The sequence below is a fragment of the Pseudophryne corroboree genome, chromosome 2, assembly GCF_028390025.1.
Source record: "Pseudophryne corroboree isolate aPseCor3 chromosome 2, aPseCor3.hap2, whole genome shotgun sequence".
Lineage (NCBI taxonomy): Eukaryota > Metazoa > Chordata > Amphibia > Anura > Myobatrachidae > Pseudophryne > Pseudophryne corroboree.
The window spans coordinates 883,848,439-883,871,334 of NC_086445.1; the positions used below are offsets into that span (position 1 = coordinate 883,848,439).

The 22,896-nt window shown below is 46.6% G+C and overlaps 1 protein-coding gene and 1 pseudogene across 1 annotated transcript in view; both read right to left on the reverse strand.

Annotated features, from left to right (window-relative positions):
- Positions 1–783: 783 nt before the first annotated feature.
- Positions 784–899, reverse strand: LOC135054234 (U6 spliceosomal RNA; annotated as a pseudogene).
- Positions 900–12,059: 11,160 nt separating this feature from the next.
- Positions 12,060–22,896, reverse strand: part of TMEM248 (transmembrane protein 248) — an 85,467-nt gene continuing 74,630 nt past the window's right edge. Inside the window, exons 6-7 of the mRNA XM_063955989.1 lie at positions 19,525–19,668; positions 12,060–13,334 (exon numbers count right to left, since the gene is read on the reverse strand). Coding sequence (XP_063812059.1) covers positions 13,314–13,334; positions 19,525–19,668 — 165 coding nt within the window. The 3' untranslated portion in view covers positions 12,060–13,313. The remainder of the gene's footprint in view (positions 13,335–19,524; positions 19,669–22,896) is intronic.

Here is a 22,896-nt window from a genome sequence, read left to right on the forward strand (position 1 = left end):
GATGAGCCCCAGCTCCTGTAATAGAGCAGGCTCCTGTATGAAATGCCTGTCAGAGGACTCTCCTGCAGGGAGGAATGTCAGCAACTCCCTGCACAGAAAATTTAAAAACCCCCCCTGAGACAGGATTTGTGTCTAGAGGCAGTGAACGCTGCGATCCGCCGCCGGGAGCCCGCTGAGCAAAGCGGGAATAGCCTTCACCCCCACATCCTACCTTTATCCTCCCTGAACAGCCCGGAGAGGGAAGGGAGCTTGCAGCGGCCGGGGAGCGGTGTGACAGTGCAGCGGCGTGTCCTGTAGCGGCCGGGGGACGGAGTGCGCTTAGCCCGCCGAACAGAGCGGGAGTTAGCTCCGCCCCCTCCGCTTCGGCGCCAAATTTAAACCTGCTCTACCATAAGCGGGAAGCGCCCTGTATCTCCCCGGCCGCTTGTAAGCTGTGGCCGGGGAGCGTTTCATGCACCGAGTCCCATGTGACCTTGTGTGCCAGAGTCTGGAGCCTAGCTGTGTGAGCAATAATGACTCACTTTTGCAAATAATAATGTGCTAAGTATGCTCCTTAGACTCTGGCATACAGCTTCTATTCTCACTGTGTATCCCCCGGCTGCCTTCTGCAGCCGGGTAGTGAAGAGCGCTGAGCCCGCTTACAGAGCGGGCTGAAGCTCCGCCCCCCATATAATGGCGCCAAGTTCAAATTATTAAGCGCCTTTGATGCACTCCAGCCTTCTATGACTGGAGTATAGGGGACCATACCTATGTTGAAAACTGAAACTGTTTAATTCTGGTCAGGATTATATGGAACGCTTCAAGAATTTGCATGTCATCCTTGCACAGGGCTCATGCTGCGCAGGGGCTTTGCTAAACTTCTCTATATCGTTCCAATTTAGTGCTGCCGAAGCAAGCACTTCAAACACATGATAAAACATACATCAGTGACAAGGGGGGATGTTTGTACTCACCACACTTTAGGCGTACTCCAACTCGACCCCGAGGCTCCGACACACGCCGCACGCAGCGGTGTCCGGTCCCTTTTGTACTCATCTTCTGATGGAGTGGCCCCGACACGAGCCGCACGCAGCGGTGTCCGGCCATTTTTGATACTCACCGCTGCCATGCTGCCGGAATCTTCTGCTGGATGGAGTGGCCGCGACACGCGCCGCACGCAGCGGTGTCCGCCGACTCAGGAGAGCTCAGTGTCTCCCTCAGCCGGGGCCCATCCCTAGCCGCACGCAGCTGCGATGGGACCCCGCCGGCAGCTCCCACGGTGCAGACTGGCAGTGGCAGAGCTGCCAGTCTGTAAGAAAGAAAAATAAAATAATAAAGAAAAAAGAAAAATTTCTTCAGCTAAACCCAAGTGAACCAGCTCACATCGGGCACATACTAAGACTGGCTTGGAGGGGAGATAGTAGGGGAGGAGCTAGCCACAGGTTGAGAATTTTAAAGTGCCAGCTCCCAATTACTGCCTACTATATCCCCATTGTAACTACGCTCCAGTGGCCCCTAGTGGATGAAGGAGAAATGAAGATTTTCGCACTAAGCGAATCACATGCGTATCTACTTTAGGGGCTACCTCCCTCTTTAAACAGTCCCCAGTTGGAAAAGGATAATTGGAATTCCCTTTCCTAGGAATTCTGAATTTCTTACTGGGCGTAGCCCAAGCCTCTTCCATAATTTCCGTCAGCTGTTCTGCTCCAGGTAACTCAGACTAAACTGTTTTGGGACGTTTAAATACAGGTGCCTTGGATTTTAACACAGGCTCTGCTGATTCTTCTAAGGATAAAATGGTTTTCATTGCAGTAATCAACTCAGATATGTCCACTGAGCCGAGACCTTCTTCCTCATCCTCATAAGCAGAACCAGAGTGTAATGAGTCTTCGTCCTCGGATGAATCCTCATCTGAAACATGTGTAGACTGTGAAGATGTTATTTCGGGTCTAAATGATTTACTTACCACTGGTTTTTCAGCCTGTATCTGTTGAGAGGCTACGGTTTCCCCTGCTGGAAATGATAAACCGCAGGTGGAATGCTGCACATAAGGGTTAATAGTGTAACCTATCACTGGTACATAAGTTGGAATTCAGCTATACTGGATAATGTCTGTGCAAACATAGCCCATGAGGGATCAACTTGCTTCTGCGTCTGCCTTGAATTTTTCAAGAGCCCTTGGTGAAAGCTAAAACGGTTTGCACACAACCCATCCTGAACCAGATCCTGAGAGGTTAACCCAGCGTTACATGACAACCATGATATGAGTGTCGGTGCTGCTGTGAGTGTATTTTCCTCAACTTTGCTGCTCTTAGACATGATAATCAGATACTTACACAGTGTAACACACAATTTCTGACTGTAATCACTCTAAAATGTGTTAAAGTGACATTTCCCACCCTACCCTACTTAGCACCAGCATTGAGGATCGGAGTAAACAGAGAAAACTAACAGAATTTATTTAGCAAAGTCAGCAATCACACTAGCAGTCAGTCATAGGTTATACATTAGTATAATAAGCAATATGAGCACATATTCAACTACAGATACAGTTCAAGTATGTAGGAGAAACATATTACTGCATTACTTTATAAAAAAGTTTTCTCTAATGTCCTAGAGGATGCTGGGACTGCGTAAGGACCATGGGGATAGACGGGCTCCGCAGGAGACATGGGCACTTTAAGAAAGACTTTGACTCTGGGTGTGCACTGGCTCCTCCCTCTATGCCCCTCCTCCAGACCTCAGTTTGATCCTGTGCCCAGTGGAGACTGGGTGCATTTCAGGAGCTCTCCTGAGTTTCCTGTAAAGAAAGCATTTTAGTTAGGTTTTTTATTTTCAGGGAGCCTGCTGGCAACAGACTCCCTGCATCGAGGGACTGAGGAGAGAGAAACAGACCCACTTCTCTGAGTTTCAGGGCTATGTTTCTTAGGCTACTGGACACCATTAGCTCCAGAGGGATCGGTACGCAGGTCTCACCTTCGCCGTCCGTCCCAGAGCCGCGCTGCCGTCCTCCTCGCAGAACCGGAAGATAGAAACCGGGTGAGTATTGAGGAACAGATATCTGAGGCGGCAGAAGACACCTTGATCTTCATTGAGGTAACGCACAGCACTGCAGCTGTGCGCCATTGCTCCCATTCACCTCACACAGCTCAGTCACTTTAAGGGTGCAGGGCGCAGGTGGGCACCCTGGGCAGCAATATAAACCTCTACTATGGCAAATACACACACACACACACGTACAGCTGGGCACTGTACATGTATATAAAGAGCCCCCGCCATGTTATTGGAAAATTTGAGCGGGACAGAAGCCCGCAGCCGAGGGGCGGGGCTTCTCCCTCAGCACTCACCAGCGCCATTTTTCTCCACAGCACCGCTGAGAGGAAGCTACCCGGACTCTCCCCTGCTTGACACACGGTGAAAGAAGGGTTTTAAAGTAGAGGGGGCACATAATTGGCGCATATACATAACAAAAGCGCTACTGGGTAAACATACTGTGTTTTTTCCTGGGTCATATAGCGCTGGGGTGTGTGCTGGCATACTCTCTCTCTGTCTCTCCAAAAGGGCCTGGTGGGGAACCGGTCTTCAGAAAAGAGCTTCCCTGTGTGTGTGGTGTGTCGGTATGCGTGTGTCGACATGTCTGAGATTGAAGGCTCACCTAAGGAGGGGGAGTGTATGAATGTTAGGTCTCCGTCGGCAGTGCCGACACCTGACTGGATGGATATGTGGAATGTTTTAAGTGCTAATGTTAATTTATTGCACAACAGATTAGACAAAGCTGAAGCTGGGGTACAGTCAGGGAGTCAACCCAGGCCTGTCCCAATGTCGCCTGGTCCTTCGGGGTCTCAGAAGCGCCCACTATCCCAAATAGTTGACACAGATACCGACACGGATTCAGACTCCAGTGTCGACTACGATGATGCAAAATTACAGCCAAAGGTGGCTAAATGTATTCGATATATGATTATCGCAATAAAAGATGTTTTGCATATCACTGAGGAACCCCCTGTCCCTGACACGAGGGTACACATGCATAAGGGAAAGAAACCTGAGGTCACCTTTCCCTCCTCACATGAGCTGAACAAATTATGCGAAAAAAGCGTGGGAAACTCCAGACAAAAAACTGCAGATTCCCAAAAAGGATTCTAATAGCGTATAATTTCCCGTCGCAGGACAGAATACGGTGGGAATCCTCCCCTAGGGTAGACGAAGCTTTGACGCGCTTGTCAAAAAAGATAGCGCTTCCATCCCAAGATACGGCTACCCTCAAAGATCCTGCTGATCGCAAGCAGGAGGTTACCTTGAAGTCCATTTACACACATACTGGTACGTTACTCAGACCGGCTATTGCGTCGGCCTGGGTTTGTAGTGCTGTAGCAGCATGTACAGATTCCTTATCAGCGGATATTGAGACCCTTGATAAGGATACCATTTTAATGACCCTAGGGCATATAAAAGATGCTGTCTTATATATGAGGGATGCTCAAAGAGACATTACTTCACTGGGTTCCAGGATAAACACTATGTCTATTTCTGCTAGGCATGTCTTATGGACCCGACAGGGGACAGGTGATGCCGACTCCAAGAGGCATATGGAGTTGTTGCCTTACAAGGGTGAGGAATTGTTTGGAGAAGGCCTCTCGGACCTCGTCTCCACGGCTACGGTAGGTAAATCAAATTTTTTACAATATATTCCCTCACAATCTAAGAAAGCGCCTCATTATCAAATGCAGTCCTTTCGTTCCAATAAAAGCAAGAGAGTACGTGGATCGTCCTTTCTGGCCAGAGGTAAGGGCAGAGGGGAAAAGCTGCACAACACAGCCAGTTCCCAGGAACAGAAGTCCTCCCCGGCCTCTGCAAAATCCACCGCATGACGCTGGGGCTCCCCAGAGGGAGTCCGCTCCAGTGGGGGCACGTCTTCGACTGATCAGCCACATCTGGGTTCACTCACAGGTGGATCCCTGGGCAATAGAAATTGTTTCCCAGGGTTACAAGCTGGAATTCGAAGAGGTGCCTCCTCGCCGGTTTTTCAAATCAGCCCTACCGAAATCCCCCCTGGAAAGGGAGATAGTGTTCCATGCGATTCACAAATTGTGTCTTCAACAAGTGGTGGTAGAGGTTCCCCTGCTTCAAAGAGGGAAGGGGTACTACTCAACTCTGTTTGTGGTCCCGAAACCGGACGGTTCGGTCAGACCCATTTTGAATTTAAAATCCCTGAACCTTTACATGAAACGGTTCAAGTTCAAGATGGAATCGCTCAGAGCGGTCATCGCCAGCCTAGAAGGGGGATATTTTATGGTGTCTCTGGACATAAAGGATGCATACCTGCATGTTCCCATATATCCTCCTCATCAGGTGTACCTGAGATTTGCGGTACAGGATTGTCATTACCAATTTCAGACGTTGCCCTTTGGGCTTTCCACGGCCCCGAGAATTTTCACCAAGGTAATGGCGGAAATGATGGTGCTCCTGCGCAAGCAGGGTGTCACAATTATCCCGTACTTGGACGATCTCCTCATAAAGGCGAGATCACAAGAGAAGTTGCTGAACAGCGTATCACTTTCACTAAATGTGTTACAGCGACACGGCTGGATTCTCAATATTCCAAAGTCGCAGCTGAATCCTACAACTCGTCTGCCCTTCTTGGGCATGATTCTGGACACAGACCAGAAGACAGTTTTTCTTCCGACGGAAAAAGCGCAGGAACTCATGACTCTAGTCATGAACCTGTTGAGTCCTGGGAAAAATGGTGGCGACATACGAAGCCATTCCCTACGGCAGATTCCATGCAAGCACTTTCCAATGGGACCTATTGGACAAATAGTCCGGGTCACATCTGCAGATGCATCAGCGGATCACCCTGTCCCCCAGGGCCAGAGTATCTCTCCTGTGGTGGCTGAAAAGTGCTCACCTTCTAGAGGGCCGCAGGTTCGGCATTCAGGACTGGATTCAGGGTGACCAAGGACGCGATCCTCCGAGGTTGGGGAGCAGTCACACAGGGAAGAAATTTCCAAGGCCTTCTGGCTAAGACGCTGTGTACTAAGGAACCCAGTCACAGCATAGACGGCTGTGTGACTGGTGCGTCAGTGTTCACTTGGGCGTCTCTGTTCACCATAGGTTCATGGAGCGGTGGGTGTACACTTATTGTGTCTGTATCCACTCAGTGTTCGCAAATGTATTGATCGATCCTGGAAGCGGGGTAAGTCTCCCTGTATCCCACTCTTCTGAGTACAGGCTATACAGCACTAAGTATCTAACCTTGAGTATGAATAGTTGGCTAAGTGCATAATGCATATGAGTTTGATAACATTACTGTGGTTTCTTTCACTATGTGTCGGAATACGGTTAAAATAAGATTTTAAACCTACCGGTAAATCTTTTTCTCGTAGTCCGTAGAGGATGCTGGGACTCCGTAAGGACCATGGGGTATAGACGGGCTCCGCAGGAGACATGGGCACTATAAGGAAACTTTAGAATGGGTGTGCACTGGCTACTCCCTCTATGCCCCTCCTCCAGACCTCAGTTAGAGAAACTGTGCCAGGAGGAGACAGACAGTACGAGGAAAGGATTTTGTTAATCCAAGGGCAAGATTCACACCAGCCCACACCATATAACCTGGAATATACGAACCAGTCAACAGTATGAAACAGAACAGCATCAGTCAAACACTGAACAAAACTGTAACATAACCCTTATGCAAGCAATAACTATATACAAGTCTTGCAGAATGTTGTCCGCACTGGGACGGGCGCCCAGCATCCTCTACGGACTAGGAGAAAAAGATTTACCGGTAGGTTTAAAATCTTATTTTCTCTTACGTCCTAGAGTATGCTGGGGACCCCGTAAGGACCATGGGGATTATACCAAAGCTCCCAAACGGGCAGGAGAGTGCGGATGACTCTGCAGCACCGATTGAGCAAACATGAGGTCCTCATCAGCCAGGGTATCAAACTTGTAGAATTTTGCAAGAGTGTTTGAACCCGACCAAGTCTCCGCTCGGCAAAGCTGTAATGCCGAGACGCCTCGGGCAGCCGCCCAAGAAGAGCCCACCTTCCTAGTGGAATGGGCCTTCACCGAATTAGGTAACGGCAATCCAGCCGTAGAATGAGCCTGCTGAATCGTGTTACAGATCCAGCGAGCAATAGTCTGCTTAGAAGCAGGAGCGCCAACCTTGTTGGCTGCATACAGGACAAAAAGAGCCTCTGTTTTCCTAACCCTAGCCGTTCTGGCTACATAAATTTTCAAAGCCCTGACCACATCAAGGGACTCGGAATCCACCAGGTCCCTTGTAGCCACAGGCACCACAATAGGTTGGTTCATATGAAAAGAGGAAACTACCTTAGGCAAAAATTGAGGACGAGTCCGCAACTCAGCTCTGTCCACACGGAAAATCAGATAGGGGCTTTTGTGAGATAAAGCCGCCAACTCAGACACTCGCCTTGCAGATGCCAAGGCCAACAACATAACCACTTTCCAAGTGAGATACTTTAATTCCACGGTTTGAAGAGGCTCAAACCAGTGAGACTTAAGGAACTGTAACACCACGTTAAGGTCCCATGGTGCCACTGAGGGCACATAAGGAGGCTGGATATGCAGCATTTCCTTCACAAACGTCTGGACTTCTGGTAGAGAAGCCAATTCCTTCTGAAAGAAAATGGACAGGGACGAAATCTGTTCCTTAATGGAACCTAATTTTAGGTCCAAATTCACTCCAGTCTGTAGGAAGTGGAGAAAATGGCCCAGATAGAATTCTTCCGAAGGAGCATTCTTGGTCTCACACCAAGACACATACTTCCTCCAGATACGGTGATAATGTTTCGTTGTCACCTCCTTCCTAGCCCTTATCAGAGTAGGAATGACCTAATCCGGAATGCCCTTTTCAGCTAGGATCCGGCGTTCAACCGCCATGCAATCAAACGCAGCCGCGGTAAGTCTTGGAACAGACAGGGCCACTGTTACAACAGGTCCTCTCTGAGAGGAAGAGGCCACGGATCTTCTGTGAGCATTTCCTGCAGATCCGGATACCAGGCCCTTCAAAGGCCAATCTGGAACAATGAGAATTGCCTGTACTCCTTTTCGTTTTATGATTCTCAATATTTTTGAGATGAGAGGAAGGAACACATAGACCGACTGAAACACCCACGGAGTCACCAGGGCATCCACTGCTACCGCCTGAGGGTCCCTTGACCTGGCACAATACCTCGGGAGCTTTTTGTTGAGGCGTGACGCCATCATGTCTATTTGAGGCAGTCCCCACTGACTTGCAATCTCTGCAAAGACTTCTTGATGAAGTCCCCACTCTCCTGGATGGAGATCGTGTCTGCTGAGGAAGTCTGCTTCTCAGTTGTACACTCCCGGAATGAAGACTGCTGTCAGAGCACTTACATGATTTTATGCACAGCGAAGAATTCTGGTGGCTTCCGCCATTGCCACACTGCTATTTGTTCCGCCTTGGCGGTTTACATGAGCCACTGTCGTGACGTTGTCTGACTGAATCAGAACCGGTAGGTCGCGAAGAAAATTCTCCGCTTGAAGTAGGCCGTTGTATATGGCCCTCACTTCCAATACGTTGATGTGTAGACAAGTCTCCTGGCTTGACCACATACCCTGGAAGTTTCTTCCCTGTGTGACTGCTCCCCATCCTCGGAGGCTCGCATCCGTGATCACCAGAACCCAGTCCTGAATGCCAAACCTGCGACCCTCTAGAAGGTGAGCACTCTGCAGCCACCACAAGAGAGATACCCTGGCCCTGGGGGACAGGCTGATCATCTGATGAATATGTAGATGTGACCCGGACCACTTGTCCAGAAGGTCCCACTGAAAGGTCCTCGCATGGAACCTGCTGAATGGAATGGCCTCGTAAGACGCCACCATCTTTCCCAGAACTCGTGATACGCTGTTCGGCAACTATTCTCTCGATCTCGCTTTTATTAGGAGATCGTCCAAGTACAGGATAATTGTGACTCCCTGCTTGCGCAGGAGCACCATCATTTCCGCCATTACCTTGGTGAAAATCCTCGGGGCCGTGGAAAGCCCAAATGGCAACGTCTGAAATTGGTACTGACAATCCTGTACAGCAAATCTCAGGAACGCCTGATGAGGAGGATATATGGGGACATGAAGGTATGCATCCTTTATGTCCAGTGACACCATATAATTCCCCCCCCAGGCTGACGATGACCGCTTTGAGCGATTCCATCTTGAATTTGAACCTTTTCAAGTATAGGTTTAAGGATTTTAAATTCAGAATGGGTCTGACCGAACCGTCCGGTTTCGGGACCACAAACAGGGTTGAGTAGTACCCCGTCCCCTGTTGAAGCAGGGGAACTTTGACCACCACTTGTTGAAGACAGTTTTTGAATTGCATTTAAAACTACTTCCCTCTCTGGGGAAGATGCTGGGAGGGCCGATTTGAAAAACCGGCGAGGAGGCACCTCTTCGAATTCCAGCTTGTAACCCTGGGAAACAATGTCTATTGCCCAGGGATCCACCTGTGATTGAATCCAGACGTGGCTGAAAAGTCGAAGACGTGCCCCCACTGGGGCGGACTCCCTCAGCGGAGCCCCAGCGTCATGCGGTGGATTTTGTAGAAGCCGGAGAGGACTTCTGTTCCTGGGAACTGGCTATAGTTGGCAGCTTTTTCCCTCTGCCCATACCTCTGGCGAGAAAGGAAGATCCCCATACTCTTGGATTTATGCGACCGAAAGGACTGCATCTGATAATGTGGCGTTTTCTTTGGCTGTGAGGAAACATAAGGTAAAAAAGTGGATTTACCTGCAGTAGCTGTGGAAACCAAGTCCGTGAGACCTTTCCCAAATAAGTCCTCACCCTTGTAAGGCAAAGCCTCCATATGCTTCTTTGAATCGGCATCACCCGTCCATTGTCGGGTCCACAGGGCTCGCCTAGCAGAAATCGCCATGGCGTTGGCTCTGGAACCCAGTAGGCCAACGTCTCTCTGAGCATCTCTCATATATAGGACAGCATCCTTAATTTGACCCAAGGTCAATAAAACGGTATCCTTATCCAGTGTATCAATTTCAGCAGACAAGGTATCTGTCCACGCTGCTTCAGCGCTACAAACCCAAGCCGACGCTATCGCCGGTCTGAGTAATGTACCAGTATGTGTGTAAATTGACTTTAAGGTAGTCTCTTGCCTGCGATCCGCAGGATCCTTGAGGGTTGCGGTATCTTGAGACGGCAGTGCCACCTTTTTGGATAAGCGCGTCAACGCTTTGTCCACCCTGGGGGTGGATTCCCACCGTATCCTGTCCTTAGCCGGGAAAGGATACGCCTTAAGAATCCTTTTGGGAATCTGCAGTTTCTTGTCTGGAGTTTCCCAAGCCCTTTCAAACAACTCATTTAGCTCATGTGAAGGGGGAAAGTAACCTCAGGTTTCTTTTCTTTAAACATGTGGACCCTCGTGTCAGGTACAGAGGGGTCATCTGTGATATGCAACACATCTTTTATTGCAATAATCATATAATGAATACTTTTTGTCAATCTCGGCTGCAACCTCGCATCATCATAGTCGACACTGGAGTCAGAATCCGTGTCGGTATCAGTGTCTGCTACTTGGGATAGTGGGCGCTTTTGAGACCCAGAAGGGCCCTGTGACATAGTCAAAGGCAGGGATTGACTCCCTGTATTTACTCTGGACTCCGCTTTGTCCAACCTTTTGTGTAATAAATTCACATTTGCATTTAAAACATTCCACATATCCAACCAATCAGGTGTCGGCGTTGCCGACAGAGACACCACACTCATTTGCTCCACCTCCTCCCTAGAAGAGCCTTCCGCTTCAGACATGCCGACACACACGTACCGACACCCAACACACTCAGGGAAATCTCTAATCTGGAGACTGTTCCCCAACAAGGCCCTTTGGAGAGACAGAGAGAGAGTATGCCAGCACACACCCAGCGCCAATTACCCTGGAAACACAATTCCCAGATATATATAGCGCTTATATATGTATATTATAATGCCATAGCTGAATAAACAGTTTATGCCAGCCAAGAGGATTATTGCTGCCCAGGGCGCCCCCCCTGCGCCCTGCTCCCATCCGTGCCTGTGTGTGTGTGTGTGTGTGTGTGAGCACTGGCGCGCAGCGTTACCTCCGTGAAGATCCGAAATCTTCTGCCGCCTGTGAAGTCTTCTTTCTTTGTATACTCACCCGGCTTCTATCTTCCGGCTCTCCAAGGAGGACGGCGGCGCGGCTCTGGTACGAACGGCTAGGGTGAGACCTGCGTTTCCGATCCCTCTGGAGCTAATGGTGTCCAGTAGCCTAAGAAGCAGAGCCTATCACTGAAGTAGGTCTGCTTCTCTCTTCTCAGTTCCACGGCGCAGGGAGCCTGTTGCCAGCAGGAATCCCTGAAAATAAAAAACCTAACAAAATTCTTTATTACAGAGAAACTCAGGAGGGCTCCCCTGAAAGCATCCAGTCTCCTCTGGGCACAGGATCTAACTGAGGTCTGGAGGAGGGGCATAGAGGGAGGAGCCAGTGCACACCCATTCTAAAGTTCTTTGTAGTGCCCAGTCTATACCCCATGGTCCTTACAGAGTCCCCAGCATCCTCTAGGACGTAAGAGAAAAACCTTTTCTTTGTTAGTTAATTCATATATGCTCCCAGAACCCAATCTTTTTTAAAGAGATTGTAGACCACTAGAATATGCTATAAACTGTTATTAATTGCCAAAGTAGGGGGCGATATCACAGACTGTGTGGCTGTGTAGTATCACCAAGCCTATGCTAAAGGTGCTGGGGGACCTGTGACCCCCATTTTAATGTATTAACAGGGTGGTGGCAGTGCATTGTGTTGGATTACTGAGCTCTGACCAATAGTCCAGAGTGCAAGGTTATCCTTATAGGCAGGGATAATAGTGAGGTCCCTGACAATAGTCTATTCACATACAGCAACACACTAAAAGTTAAGCAGTAGATTAACTTGCTGAATATAATTAAAACCATACATTTCTAAGACAATCATTGAATATTGGAATCAATTAAAATTACATTTTTAGATGTATTCTGATGAAAATGTCCCTTTAATTGGAATGTAAATATGGTGAATTAAACAACAACAGTCACACTACCAGGGATAGCTTTATTCAGAAAACAAAACAGCATTCCACAGAAATCAGGAGGCCACACAGTTTCCAGTGATCCACAGCCAATAAAAACAAGAGTGACAAAATATGGAAAACGAAAACAGAAGCTGCTGTAATTCGCATTGAGAATGATTCATTCAAAGAATTAAATATTCAATTGAAGAAGAAAAAAAAAAAAAAAAAAAAAGTCCGGGAGATAACAGCTCATTAATGGTGAGCTCTGTGTCAGGGATGAGGTGCAATATTAATCATGGATGAGAGAAAAAAAAAAAAAAAGTACAAAAACGAAAAAAGGTGGCTTTTATTGCCAACTATACACACACACACGCAATAGCCAACTTTGTGGCTTTGTAGCATCTAGCACTCACTCCCCAACTACATTTTAAATGTGCATTTTGTGCAACTGCATGCCCCCTGGAATACGTATACACTGCGGTTAAGAGTGGGTTCCTGACAAGAAGTGTGGTCATACAGAGTACGGAGGGTTAAAATTCTCTCGGATACTAGTCTCAAGATGTACGGGATCATAGGTGTTTGGAATTTTATTTTTACGGAGCAACACCAGGATTTTGCATTTTCTCCTCTAAAGTTATAGCCAAGAGGTCAAATTTCAGGATGCTTGCCGCACGACCACAACTAAATGTACTGATGTCCTTGAAAATAAGCTATGTTATGCATTAAACTCTTATGACTTTGCACAGAGGACGGACTAAGATTACAGACTCCCCAAACAGGTTTATTATGCAGCACAGAGCGTTAATCTATACAGCCACCAGAATACAGGCCTTTTCCATGCAGGGGCAATTATTCCTCCTTTCATTCAAACAGATGATTTGTCCCAAATATTGAAAACAGAAAAGTGCAGTTTTGCTTAAGGTTAGGATCTCATTCATTAAACATACCCACCAATCAGGCGACTTGTACTGCTGACTATACACAGCCACTAAACATATCTACACAAGAAAACGACAGCTAGTCCTCAGGTACAAGGGGTAAAAGACAAGATCCTAGGATGCAGTACATTTGCACCAAGCCTCTTTAAATGTACCTATTTATAAATATGTACAATTCAATTACAGGCACTTGAAATGTCTTTGGTTGGAAGAAACCAACATTGCAAAGTTGCGTGTTCCACCTGCCCCTTTAGAAAGACACAGGACACACATTCTCCTGGTGGGGTCAACAGGCAATGCTTCCATTTGCATCTACTGAATGACGCAGATGGGATGCTTATGCTTCAGAAAGCGCAACCTGTAAGACAACAGAAATGTACATTTTATGATCTTGAGAGTATTACATTCTATCAAAATTGCAATTATTACCAGCTATATATAAGTGTGTTTAGATGCTGTTAGAGTACATCGGTCACATACGCACACTGGTTGCAGCCATTTAGGGGGAGAATTAGATTGTGTGAAGGGGTGTGAAGCTTGCAACCGGAGGTGTGGCACAATCTAAAACTAGCATTGTCTGCACAGCCGGCTCCTCCCCCTTCACATCCCTCCTCCCTCAGTTTGAAAAATTGCGCTAGGAGGAAAGAAGCACAAGATGGGAGCTCCTGCTCCATATAGCATTTTTTTATTTTTATTCTGACTGGCCCAATCCCTCCTAACTAAAAGGAGGGTGCAGGCTTTACTTAAAGAGAGACTGCCCAATCCCTACTAAATGAAAGGAGGGTGCAGGTTTTACTTAATAAAAGAGACTAGCCAATCCCTCCTAAATGAAAGGAGGGTGCAGGTTTTACTTAATAAAAGAGACTAGCCAATCCCTCCTAAATGAAAGGAGGGTGCAGGTTTGACCACAAGAGAAAGGCTGCGTCAGCCTAATAGAAGGAGGGAGAGACAAGGATCCCAGCTAAAGGGATCTACATCTCATAATCCGAAGCACAGAGCCAGAATGTCTCCGGGTACTGTGAGTACTGGTGGTATTGAAGGGCCCTAGTTAACATATATTTATGATTTTTGTGCAGGAGATCTTTAAGTCTCTCTGCACGCTGCTGCTTTCAGATAACCTTCTAATCCCACCGGCGCGGCATCTCACGCCCCCCCCCCCCCCTCCATGCTCCTACGCTCTAAATGGGCGCTAAGACTGTGAGCGCTAAAACCCTCCCTCCACCGCCGCTTTACCTGCGGTTAATGTCCCTCCAGTGTCCGCCACATACCAAGTGCCGCTCGTACAGCCAGGACGAGAGTTCTTCAACTCCCTCCGCCAGTGCTGTAAAATATCGGATGGGGACGGAACACGGCTCTCAGCCGCAGCATCCCCGCTCTCGGCACAACTCTTTGGAGGATACGGAGGTAAAAAGGATCCCTCGCGCTCCCCCCTCCCTTCCACTGATGCATGCAGTCAGTGCACGTTGGGCGGGCGGGAGGAGAGTGGGAGACGCAACAGGAAACTTTGCCCGTTGGGGGGGGGGAGAAACCCGGACCGACGCTACTTAGTGCAGCTGAGTTCGGTATACAAACAGTGTCGTGAGTTTTTAGAGTGCTGCAGGGACCGGGGCGAGGGTTAGAAAATTTTTAAATGGCGGCCATGTTTTTAATATAAAGGGCGCCAAGAGGACTCAACTGGAAGATATACGCCCCCATCGGTGTAGCCAGCTTTCCTGGCCAGTCAGAACAGAGGGGTTTTTAACAGAGTACTTGCTCCCTCTGCTGGTGACTTGTAGGGAGAACTCTGTTGCAGAGGATTATCCATAAGTTCTTAAACACATGTATACGGACTTATTATACTTGATGTTTTCAATGGATTTCTAGTGAAAAGATCCTGTGAAAATAATGGAAACGACTGGAAGTCATCCCCGACCTCGGCTTTAAATCATAAGTGGACATGCGAGGGTTGTAAAGCGGCTATTGTTTGAATCCAGTGTACCTGGTTCCCGTCATCCGTTACAGTATTCCATGTTTATTGTAGATGTAATGCAAATGACATGTATTTTGTGAAGTGCATTTTCAATATCAACTGCACGGACCATGAACAGTCCATCTAATTTTATATTTCAATACACATATGACCTCCAACGGACTCTGATGACAGGTCCGGCGGAGAAGGGAGCATCAGATAGTGTCGCCCAATTCATCCTTATCTGTATCAACAGTGGATGATCTTGTGGGTGTTAGTTGAATGAGTGTTTATATTAATAAATTGTTTATTTTTTGCTAGAACGAAGAGTTCCAGCTTGTTGAAAATACTCTTAAAAGAAAAAGCTCCCAACATTTCTACAGCCTGTCTACTCCTATTCGGATAGGGAAGGTCCGGCTGAATTGAAAGAAGTTTCCAGCGGATTGAAGATACTCTTCAATGCTACCAATATTTCTATAGCCTGTCTCCTTCTATTCGAATAGAGAAAGTCCGGCTGACTTGGTATGTATATATTTATCTAGGGTAAATGGAACTGCAAGGATGACTGTGGTTACTCAAATACTTGGGCACTGAGGTTAACAGCCCTGGAGTGTGCGACAGTCGAGAATGGGCACACAACCAGGGGACGGAAATCCGTCAAGGTTAGGTAAGCATAACCTGACATAGATTTCAACATATAGTATGGGCTGTGAGCCCATCCGTAAAAAGGGAGAAATTTATTGTTGATATTAGTCCATCCGCACGAGTATAACGAAATGGCCGAACACTTTAAAAGACACTCCTTCCTACTCTTGGGTCGGAGTGGGAAGAGGGTGCGGACTCGCGTGACAGACAAAACCGTTACAGACGTTTACACCTATGGGGGCCAGTAAATGCTTACAAATTTAGCGAAGCACACACATCCTTATCAGGCTAATAGGGAGGTTCGCATCCCAATCTTAGCTGTATTTCAAAGTGGTGTCTGTGACTAACAGCACTTCACATTCGGCAGTGCTCGCTTCGACACCACATGTATTATAATTGGAATACAAAGAACGTGGCCCCTTCGCCAGGATGGCACGCAAATTCGTCTTGACAAGGTTCTCCACCTTTTAGGTGTAAGACCTTCTCACACGAACCTCGGGGTTACGTGTTCCGGTAAAGGGACTATTGTTACAGGTTGGGAAGGCGATTTCCCTGAAAGGGGAAACGTTCCTTGGGCTAAAGACGAATCAGTTCTCCTGCCTACCAAGTATCATAGAACTTTACAAAAAAGTTATACTGGTCCTTGGAGTCTCGGATAAGGAGACTATTCCTAATAGCCAATACTCAGGTCTCTACACAAACTCACCTTGGACCTCCTATGGGGAGTAGGGGTTGGAAGGGTGTACGAAGACCGGGTCCGAGACTTGGGAAGAGATTTTGTAAACAGGGTTGCTCTCCCTATATTCAAGATATATAAATTACAACGCTTCGGCTGTCATTCCATTCAACAGGGAAGGCAGTACCGACGACAATTCGGACTATGCTACACAACGGTTGGCTGTGGCCTAACGAGCGTGAGCCCCCGGGTTCGTTAGCCAGCAGGGTGCACGATTATTTTTAACAACCTTACTCACAAGGTGGAAAGGGGTTCTCTTTGAATCTTGTTTGTCGTGCCCACAGACAGTCCCAATTTCTACCAGCCTACAGATTCAAGATGGAGTCAATCTAACCGGTCATTGCAGGCCTAGACCCGGGGGAGTCGTGGTGTCTTTGGACATAAAGGATGCATTCCTCCATATCACGATTTGGACTCCTCACCAAGCATACTTAGGATTCGTACTGGGAAAGATCATTACCAGTTGGAATCTTACCATTTGATCTTTCTTCGGCCCGATAATTTGTACAAGACTCAGGGTGATAAGGAGTAGCCAGTTTGGGACTAGTAGGGATCACGATAATACCTTATCTAGATGATCTGCTGATACAAACCATCTTCCAGGGTCAGCTGATCAAAGCAGGCAACTCATCTAATTCTTACTCAACACAGTTGGATTGTGATTGCCAGAAATCCTACCTAAGGAAGATTAATAGGTTTCAACTTCCAGGTCTCATCTTGGACACAGTGCAATTGAGATTGGTCCTGCTAGATTACAGAGGCTGGTGGCTCCGGGGCTCCAGGCACTGGCGGTTTTCTCTACACTTGGGGTACAACTTCTCGGGAAAAGGGTGCCGTCTTGGGAGGCTCTGCAGTACGGCAGGCTTCACTCCCAACCATTCCAGGTGAACCTCAGGGAGCAAGTTCGCACTGGTTTTCTATATCTCAGGTTTTGGCTTGCCCAAGCTAGGTGGTGGTTGTTACGCACGACTCTCGCGGCAGGTCAGAGATTCAGCGTTTAGACTTGGGGGATCCTCACAACGTATGCCAGTTCTAGAGGTTGGGGTGCAGTCATGGAGTAACATCAGTTTCAGAACAGAACGTTAAGATGCAGTCGGACAATACCACAACGACGGCTTACATAAGCCGTCAAGATGGAACAAGGAGCAAGTTGGCATTAAATGTGGCCAACAAAGTTCCTTTTGTGAGCAAGGGGGCGCGACATCGTCCTTTTCAGTATAGTTCATTCCAGGAATGGGGTACTGAGTAACAGATTCTCAGTCGACAGGACATGCGCTTAGGACTTTAGATGTTGATGGGGGCTACTTCAGGTAGACCTACTGGCCTATTGACGCGTGGGAATCCAGCAGCGACCGGAGTGGACGCCTTGACATTTCCTTGTTCTTCAAGATGGGTTAACACTTCACCATCAATTCTTTTCATACCGAGGGTATTAAAGACGGAGCAAACGCAAAGGAGTGTGGATGAATTATCATTCCATCACACTGGTCCTCCAGGAGTTCGTAATCTGTCTTGAGGTGTCTACTAGCAGAAGTTCCCTATAAGACGGTCTTTGAGAGACAAGACAAAACCGTCTATTCCTTGCAGTTAGGACGCCTGTTACGACCATGCCTTGCTACAGCCTATGGCAGGATAGATGGATGGGTGTCAGGAACGAGGGTTGGATTCCAGGGGAATCCACCTGTCTATAGTCCTTTAGGTTTTCTTCAGACTGGTTTACATGGAGACCTATGGGTAGGCTCCTGGAAGGTTCAGATTTCAGCTTTCTCCAGCCTTTTTTAATGGCGCTTAGCATCCTTGCAGATGGTTCTGATTTTCTTACGGGAAGTTCTGGGGTTACAACCTCCTTTTTCGTCCTCCCGCGGCGACGTGGGTTCATACCTTGGTGTTGGAATTGTTTCCTCACCACCCTTTCAGCCTTTAGAGAAAGCAGGTATGGAATATCTCTACAGGAAGGACAACTGTTACTTGACCTTTTCGGCCAGTCGGGTCTCAGGTTTGAACAGTAAAGGCCCATTTTCTAAATTTTCTATGAGGATAGGACAGTACTCTGTATGAGGGCAGAGTTTCTCCCAAAGGTTGTTTCGGGTTTTCCCATAAACTACCCAATTTTCGTTCCATCTGTTCATAGAGTTGCAGATGGGGACGTTGTCTTTGGACGTCGTCACAGCTCCATGGCTATAACGTCGTCCATCAGGAAGTAGGGTCCTTTGTTGGTTCAGTTGCATAGTCCAAAGATGGGTTGGCCAACATCTCAACAAACTCTGGCCTGATGGCTTAGGTTCTCTCTAATGCACTAATTATCCTGTGGTGAACGGGTTCCGGTTCGGGTTACTGCCCGTGTCACCAGCTCGAGTGGTACCTCTGGGGAGGCAGCCAGAGGTGCACCTACTGCTCAACGTTACGGAGAGGCACCGTGGTCATTAGAGACACGTTCCTAAGTTTCTCCGAGCTCGTTACGTTTACGTCCGGTGATTCAACGTGTGGACGTCTCGTTTTGCAGACTGCTGACAATACTCCCACCCTTGGGTGTAACTTTGGGACGTCCCCTAATGTCTAAGTCTGCTCCAGTGTCCCCTAGTGGAAGAAAGAGAAAAGAGGATTTTGGTACTTACCGATAAATCCATTTCTCCGAATCCTCTAGGGGACACTGGACGCCCGCCTCGGTGCCGTCACCCTGCTAAGTTCCATGTTGTTCAAACAATTCGTGCAAACAGCGTTAGTTTTTCTGTTAAAAGATTTTCTTAGCTGCTGTTTGTTCTATTGTACGGTTCGGTTCCTCGCCTCGCCTTGTGCTATAGTATTATGTCCTATTCTCTCAGTCCAATTTTCCAAACTGAGGGAGGAGGGATGTGAAGGGGGAGGAGCCGGCTGTGCAGACAATGCTAGTTTTAGATTGTGCCACACCTCCGGTTGCAAGCTTCACACCCCTAATGTCTAAGTCTGCTCCAGTGTCCCCTAGAGGATTCAGAGAAATGGATTTATCGGTAAGTACCAAAATCCTCTTTTCTAGTAATTTTGAACTATCACTATGTCAAAAATTGAAAAAAAATTCTACCATTTACAATTTCAATAGTGCAGTATTACCGCCACATAGACAGAGTCTACACTGAGGCGAGGCTGCAAAACGAGCTGTGATATTTTATTTATCCTGGATATTCGAATAAAATGTACAAGCAAATGTGACTAGAAAAAAGAAAAGAAAGAAATAAAAGATACCTTTTCAGGACAGAAGTCAGGGCTGTTTTGCCTCAGCTTGCTGGGCCGACCCCTGATGACTGCATAGCAGAACATGGTGATGACCATCACAAACAGGAAGTAACTGGTGTCCATTAGGTGCAGATTAATAAGGGAGCGATCATCCTGTTATGAAACATAATACACAATTTAAGATGCTCTTGCAAATGGCTTTCATGCTGGTGATCAAGATGTTCATCCTATCTTTCAGTAAAACAAGGTCTGCCAACTTGACTAGAGAGAGCAACTATATAGAGACTATAGAGCAGTGATGGCTAACCTTGACAGTCCAGCTGTTGTTGAACTACACATCCCAGCATGCCCTGCTACAGTTGGGCTATTTGGTCATGCTAAAACTGATGCAGGGCACGCTGGGATGTGTAGTTCAACAACAGCTGGAGTGTCAAGGTTAGCCATCACTGCTATAGAGCATCACATCACACAGATGCAGTTCCTAGGATGTTGGATTGAGGAACTGAATTGTAATACAGGTTGAGTATCCTATATTCAAATATTCCGAAATACGAAATATTCCGAAATACGGACTTTTTTGAGTGAGATTGAGATAGTGATACCTTTGTTTTTTGATGGCTCAATGTACACAAACTTTGTTTAATACACAAAGTTATTAAAAATATTGTATTAATGACCTTCAGGCTGTGTGTATAAGGTGTATATGAAACTTAATTGAATTGTGTGAATGTAGACACACTTTGTTTAATGCACAAAGTTATAAAAAATATTGGCTAAAATTACCTTCAGGCTGTGTGTATAAGGTGTATATGTAACATAAATGCATTCTGTGCTTAGATTTAGGTCCCATCACCATGATATCTCATTATGGTATGCAATTATTCCAAAACACGGAAAAATCCCATATCCAAAATACCTCTGGTCCCAAGCATTTTGGATAAGGGAGACTCAACCTGTACTTCAATGTGACATTGTGGTCAGCCACTAACATGACCACAAGCCAATGAAGATCACCAATCATACACCATATATTATAATACAGGTTGAGTATCCCTTATCCAAAATGCTCGGGACCAGAGGTATTTTGGATATGGGATTTTTCCGTATTTTGGAATAATTGCATACCATAATGAGATATCATGGTGATGGGACCCAAGTCTAAGCATAGAATGCATTTATGTTACATATACACCTTATACACACAGCCTGAAGGTCATTTTAGCCAATATTTTTTATAACTTTGTGCATTAAACAAAGTGTGTATACATCACACAATTCATTTATCTTTCTTATACACCTTATACACACAGCCTGAAGGTCATTTAATACAATATTTTTAATAACTTTGTGTATTAAACAAAGTTTGTGTACATTGAGCCATCAAAAAACAAAAGTTTCACTATCCCACTCTCACTCAAAAAAGTCCGTATTTCGGAATATTCCGTATTTCGGATATTTGGATATGGGATACTCAACCTGTACTATGTTCCAATGTCCAATCTGATCAGATTTGAAACATTCAGACATGTTTTTGGGTCAGGTTGGTTGAAAGCAGCCTGTCCAATCCTGTGACTGATACCTTGCACCAGAGGCAGCCCCCAACTTCACAATCACATGGACAAGTGAGAGATAAGGCCATGTTTACAGAATGGCAGATCAAAATATTTCATGTCACAGCTCATGAACAGTGCTGAAATATTACATAATGATAAATGTCGCAAAATGTTCCAATATTGTTACTTCACCTTTCCATGAGGGATCAGTACGCAATCCCGCCGGACGGAATCCCGGCAATCAGAATACAGACACTGGAATCCCGACCGACACAATACCGACAGGGGGGCATGTGCAACGCAGCCCCTTGCGGCCTCGCTGCGCTCGCCACGCTGCGGCCACGGTGCCTCGCTACGCTCGGAACACTCATTTATTCTCCCTCTATGGGTGTCGCGGACATCCACAGAGGGAGAATATGTCGGGATTCTGGGGTCGGTATTCCGACCGCCGGGATTCCGTCCGGCGGGATCTTGACCGCATCTCTTCCATGAAACACAGGATCAGAATAGTGCTCTGAAACAATTCATTTTAATGAAACATTTCTGTATACTGAGATAAGAACATTTGTTAAGACGGATATTAAATAATCCCTCATGTTCTCAAACTCAAACAATGAATCCCACTCAAAGCTTCTGTGATTCACTTAATAAGCTTAACTATGTGACCGCAATATAAAAGTCATAAAAGTGAAAGCTTGAGAGTTTTGGAATATCAAATAAAATTTGTTTTTTGCTTGGTGGCCTAAATCAGGGTTACTCAAACTATGGGGCAGATGTAGTAAGCCTGGAGAAGTGATAAAGCAGTGATAAGTGCAAGGTGATAACGTACTAGCCAATCAGCTCCTGTAATTTTTCAAATCTGTAATGATTGGATTGTGCATTATCACCTTGCGCTTATCACTGGTTTATCCCTTCTCCAGGTTAATACATCTGTCTCCCTGTTTTCATGACCATAAACCGTTCACGTTTTCCAGGTTACCTAACCGGGTGCACAGGTGTAATTATTACTGACACATTTTAAACGAGCCAGAGTGGAGCTAATTATTTCACTTACAATTCTGTGAGGAGACCTGGAAAACATGAACTGTTTGGGTCCTGAGGACCAAGTTTGAGAGCATACAGACTAAATTATCACGCAATCAAATCCTTTCTAAAACAAACACCACTTAGTGTCAATGTACAGTAAATGCAGTATTACAACAAGAAGACCGCTTGTAACAAAGTGATGCACATGGGAACACTAGTTTACCATGGGGGATACAGGATGAAGCCACTTATGTAGCACATTCAGATACATAGTGCCGATTCTACAGGTGTAGAAATGTAAATATTGTTACTAAGGTATTTGATCATTTAATTATTACTAGCACTTACATATTAATTGCAGTGTGTGAAGTAACAGCCTGCCTCCTCCTCCTCCTGCTGGTGGGCAAATTATGTACTGCAAGCATTTTCACTGGCTCCCAGGAATATTCCCAGACAGATAATAGACAATCCAGCACCCGTGCCCTCTCCCACCACTCCCCATCAGACAAAGCAGGGGATGCCCCTGTACTACCACCCCTGAGTCTCTGATCAGCTGTAGGCATGAGAACTCTGGCGACACCTGTACGTGTTCACAGTCTATCAATGACCCTGCACGGTAGCCTGGTGTATAATACCAACGTGTATACATGTCAGTAGAGGAAGGAAGTGGGGAATGAGACGGTTACACCATTTCCTATAAAACACTGAGTTTACAACATAGACAGGCAGTATCTTGTATAGACCACTTTATTTATCTGCACCTTTAGAGGTACCAACACACCAGGGAAAGCTGCCTTATAAA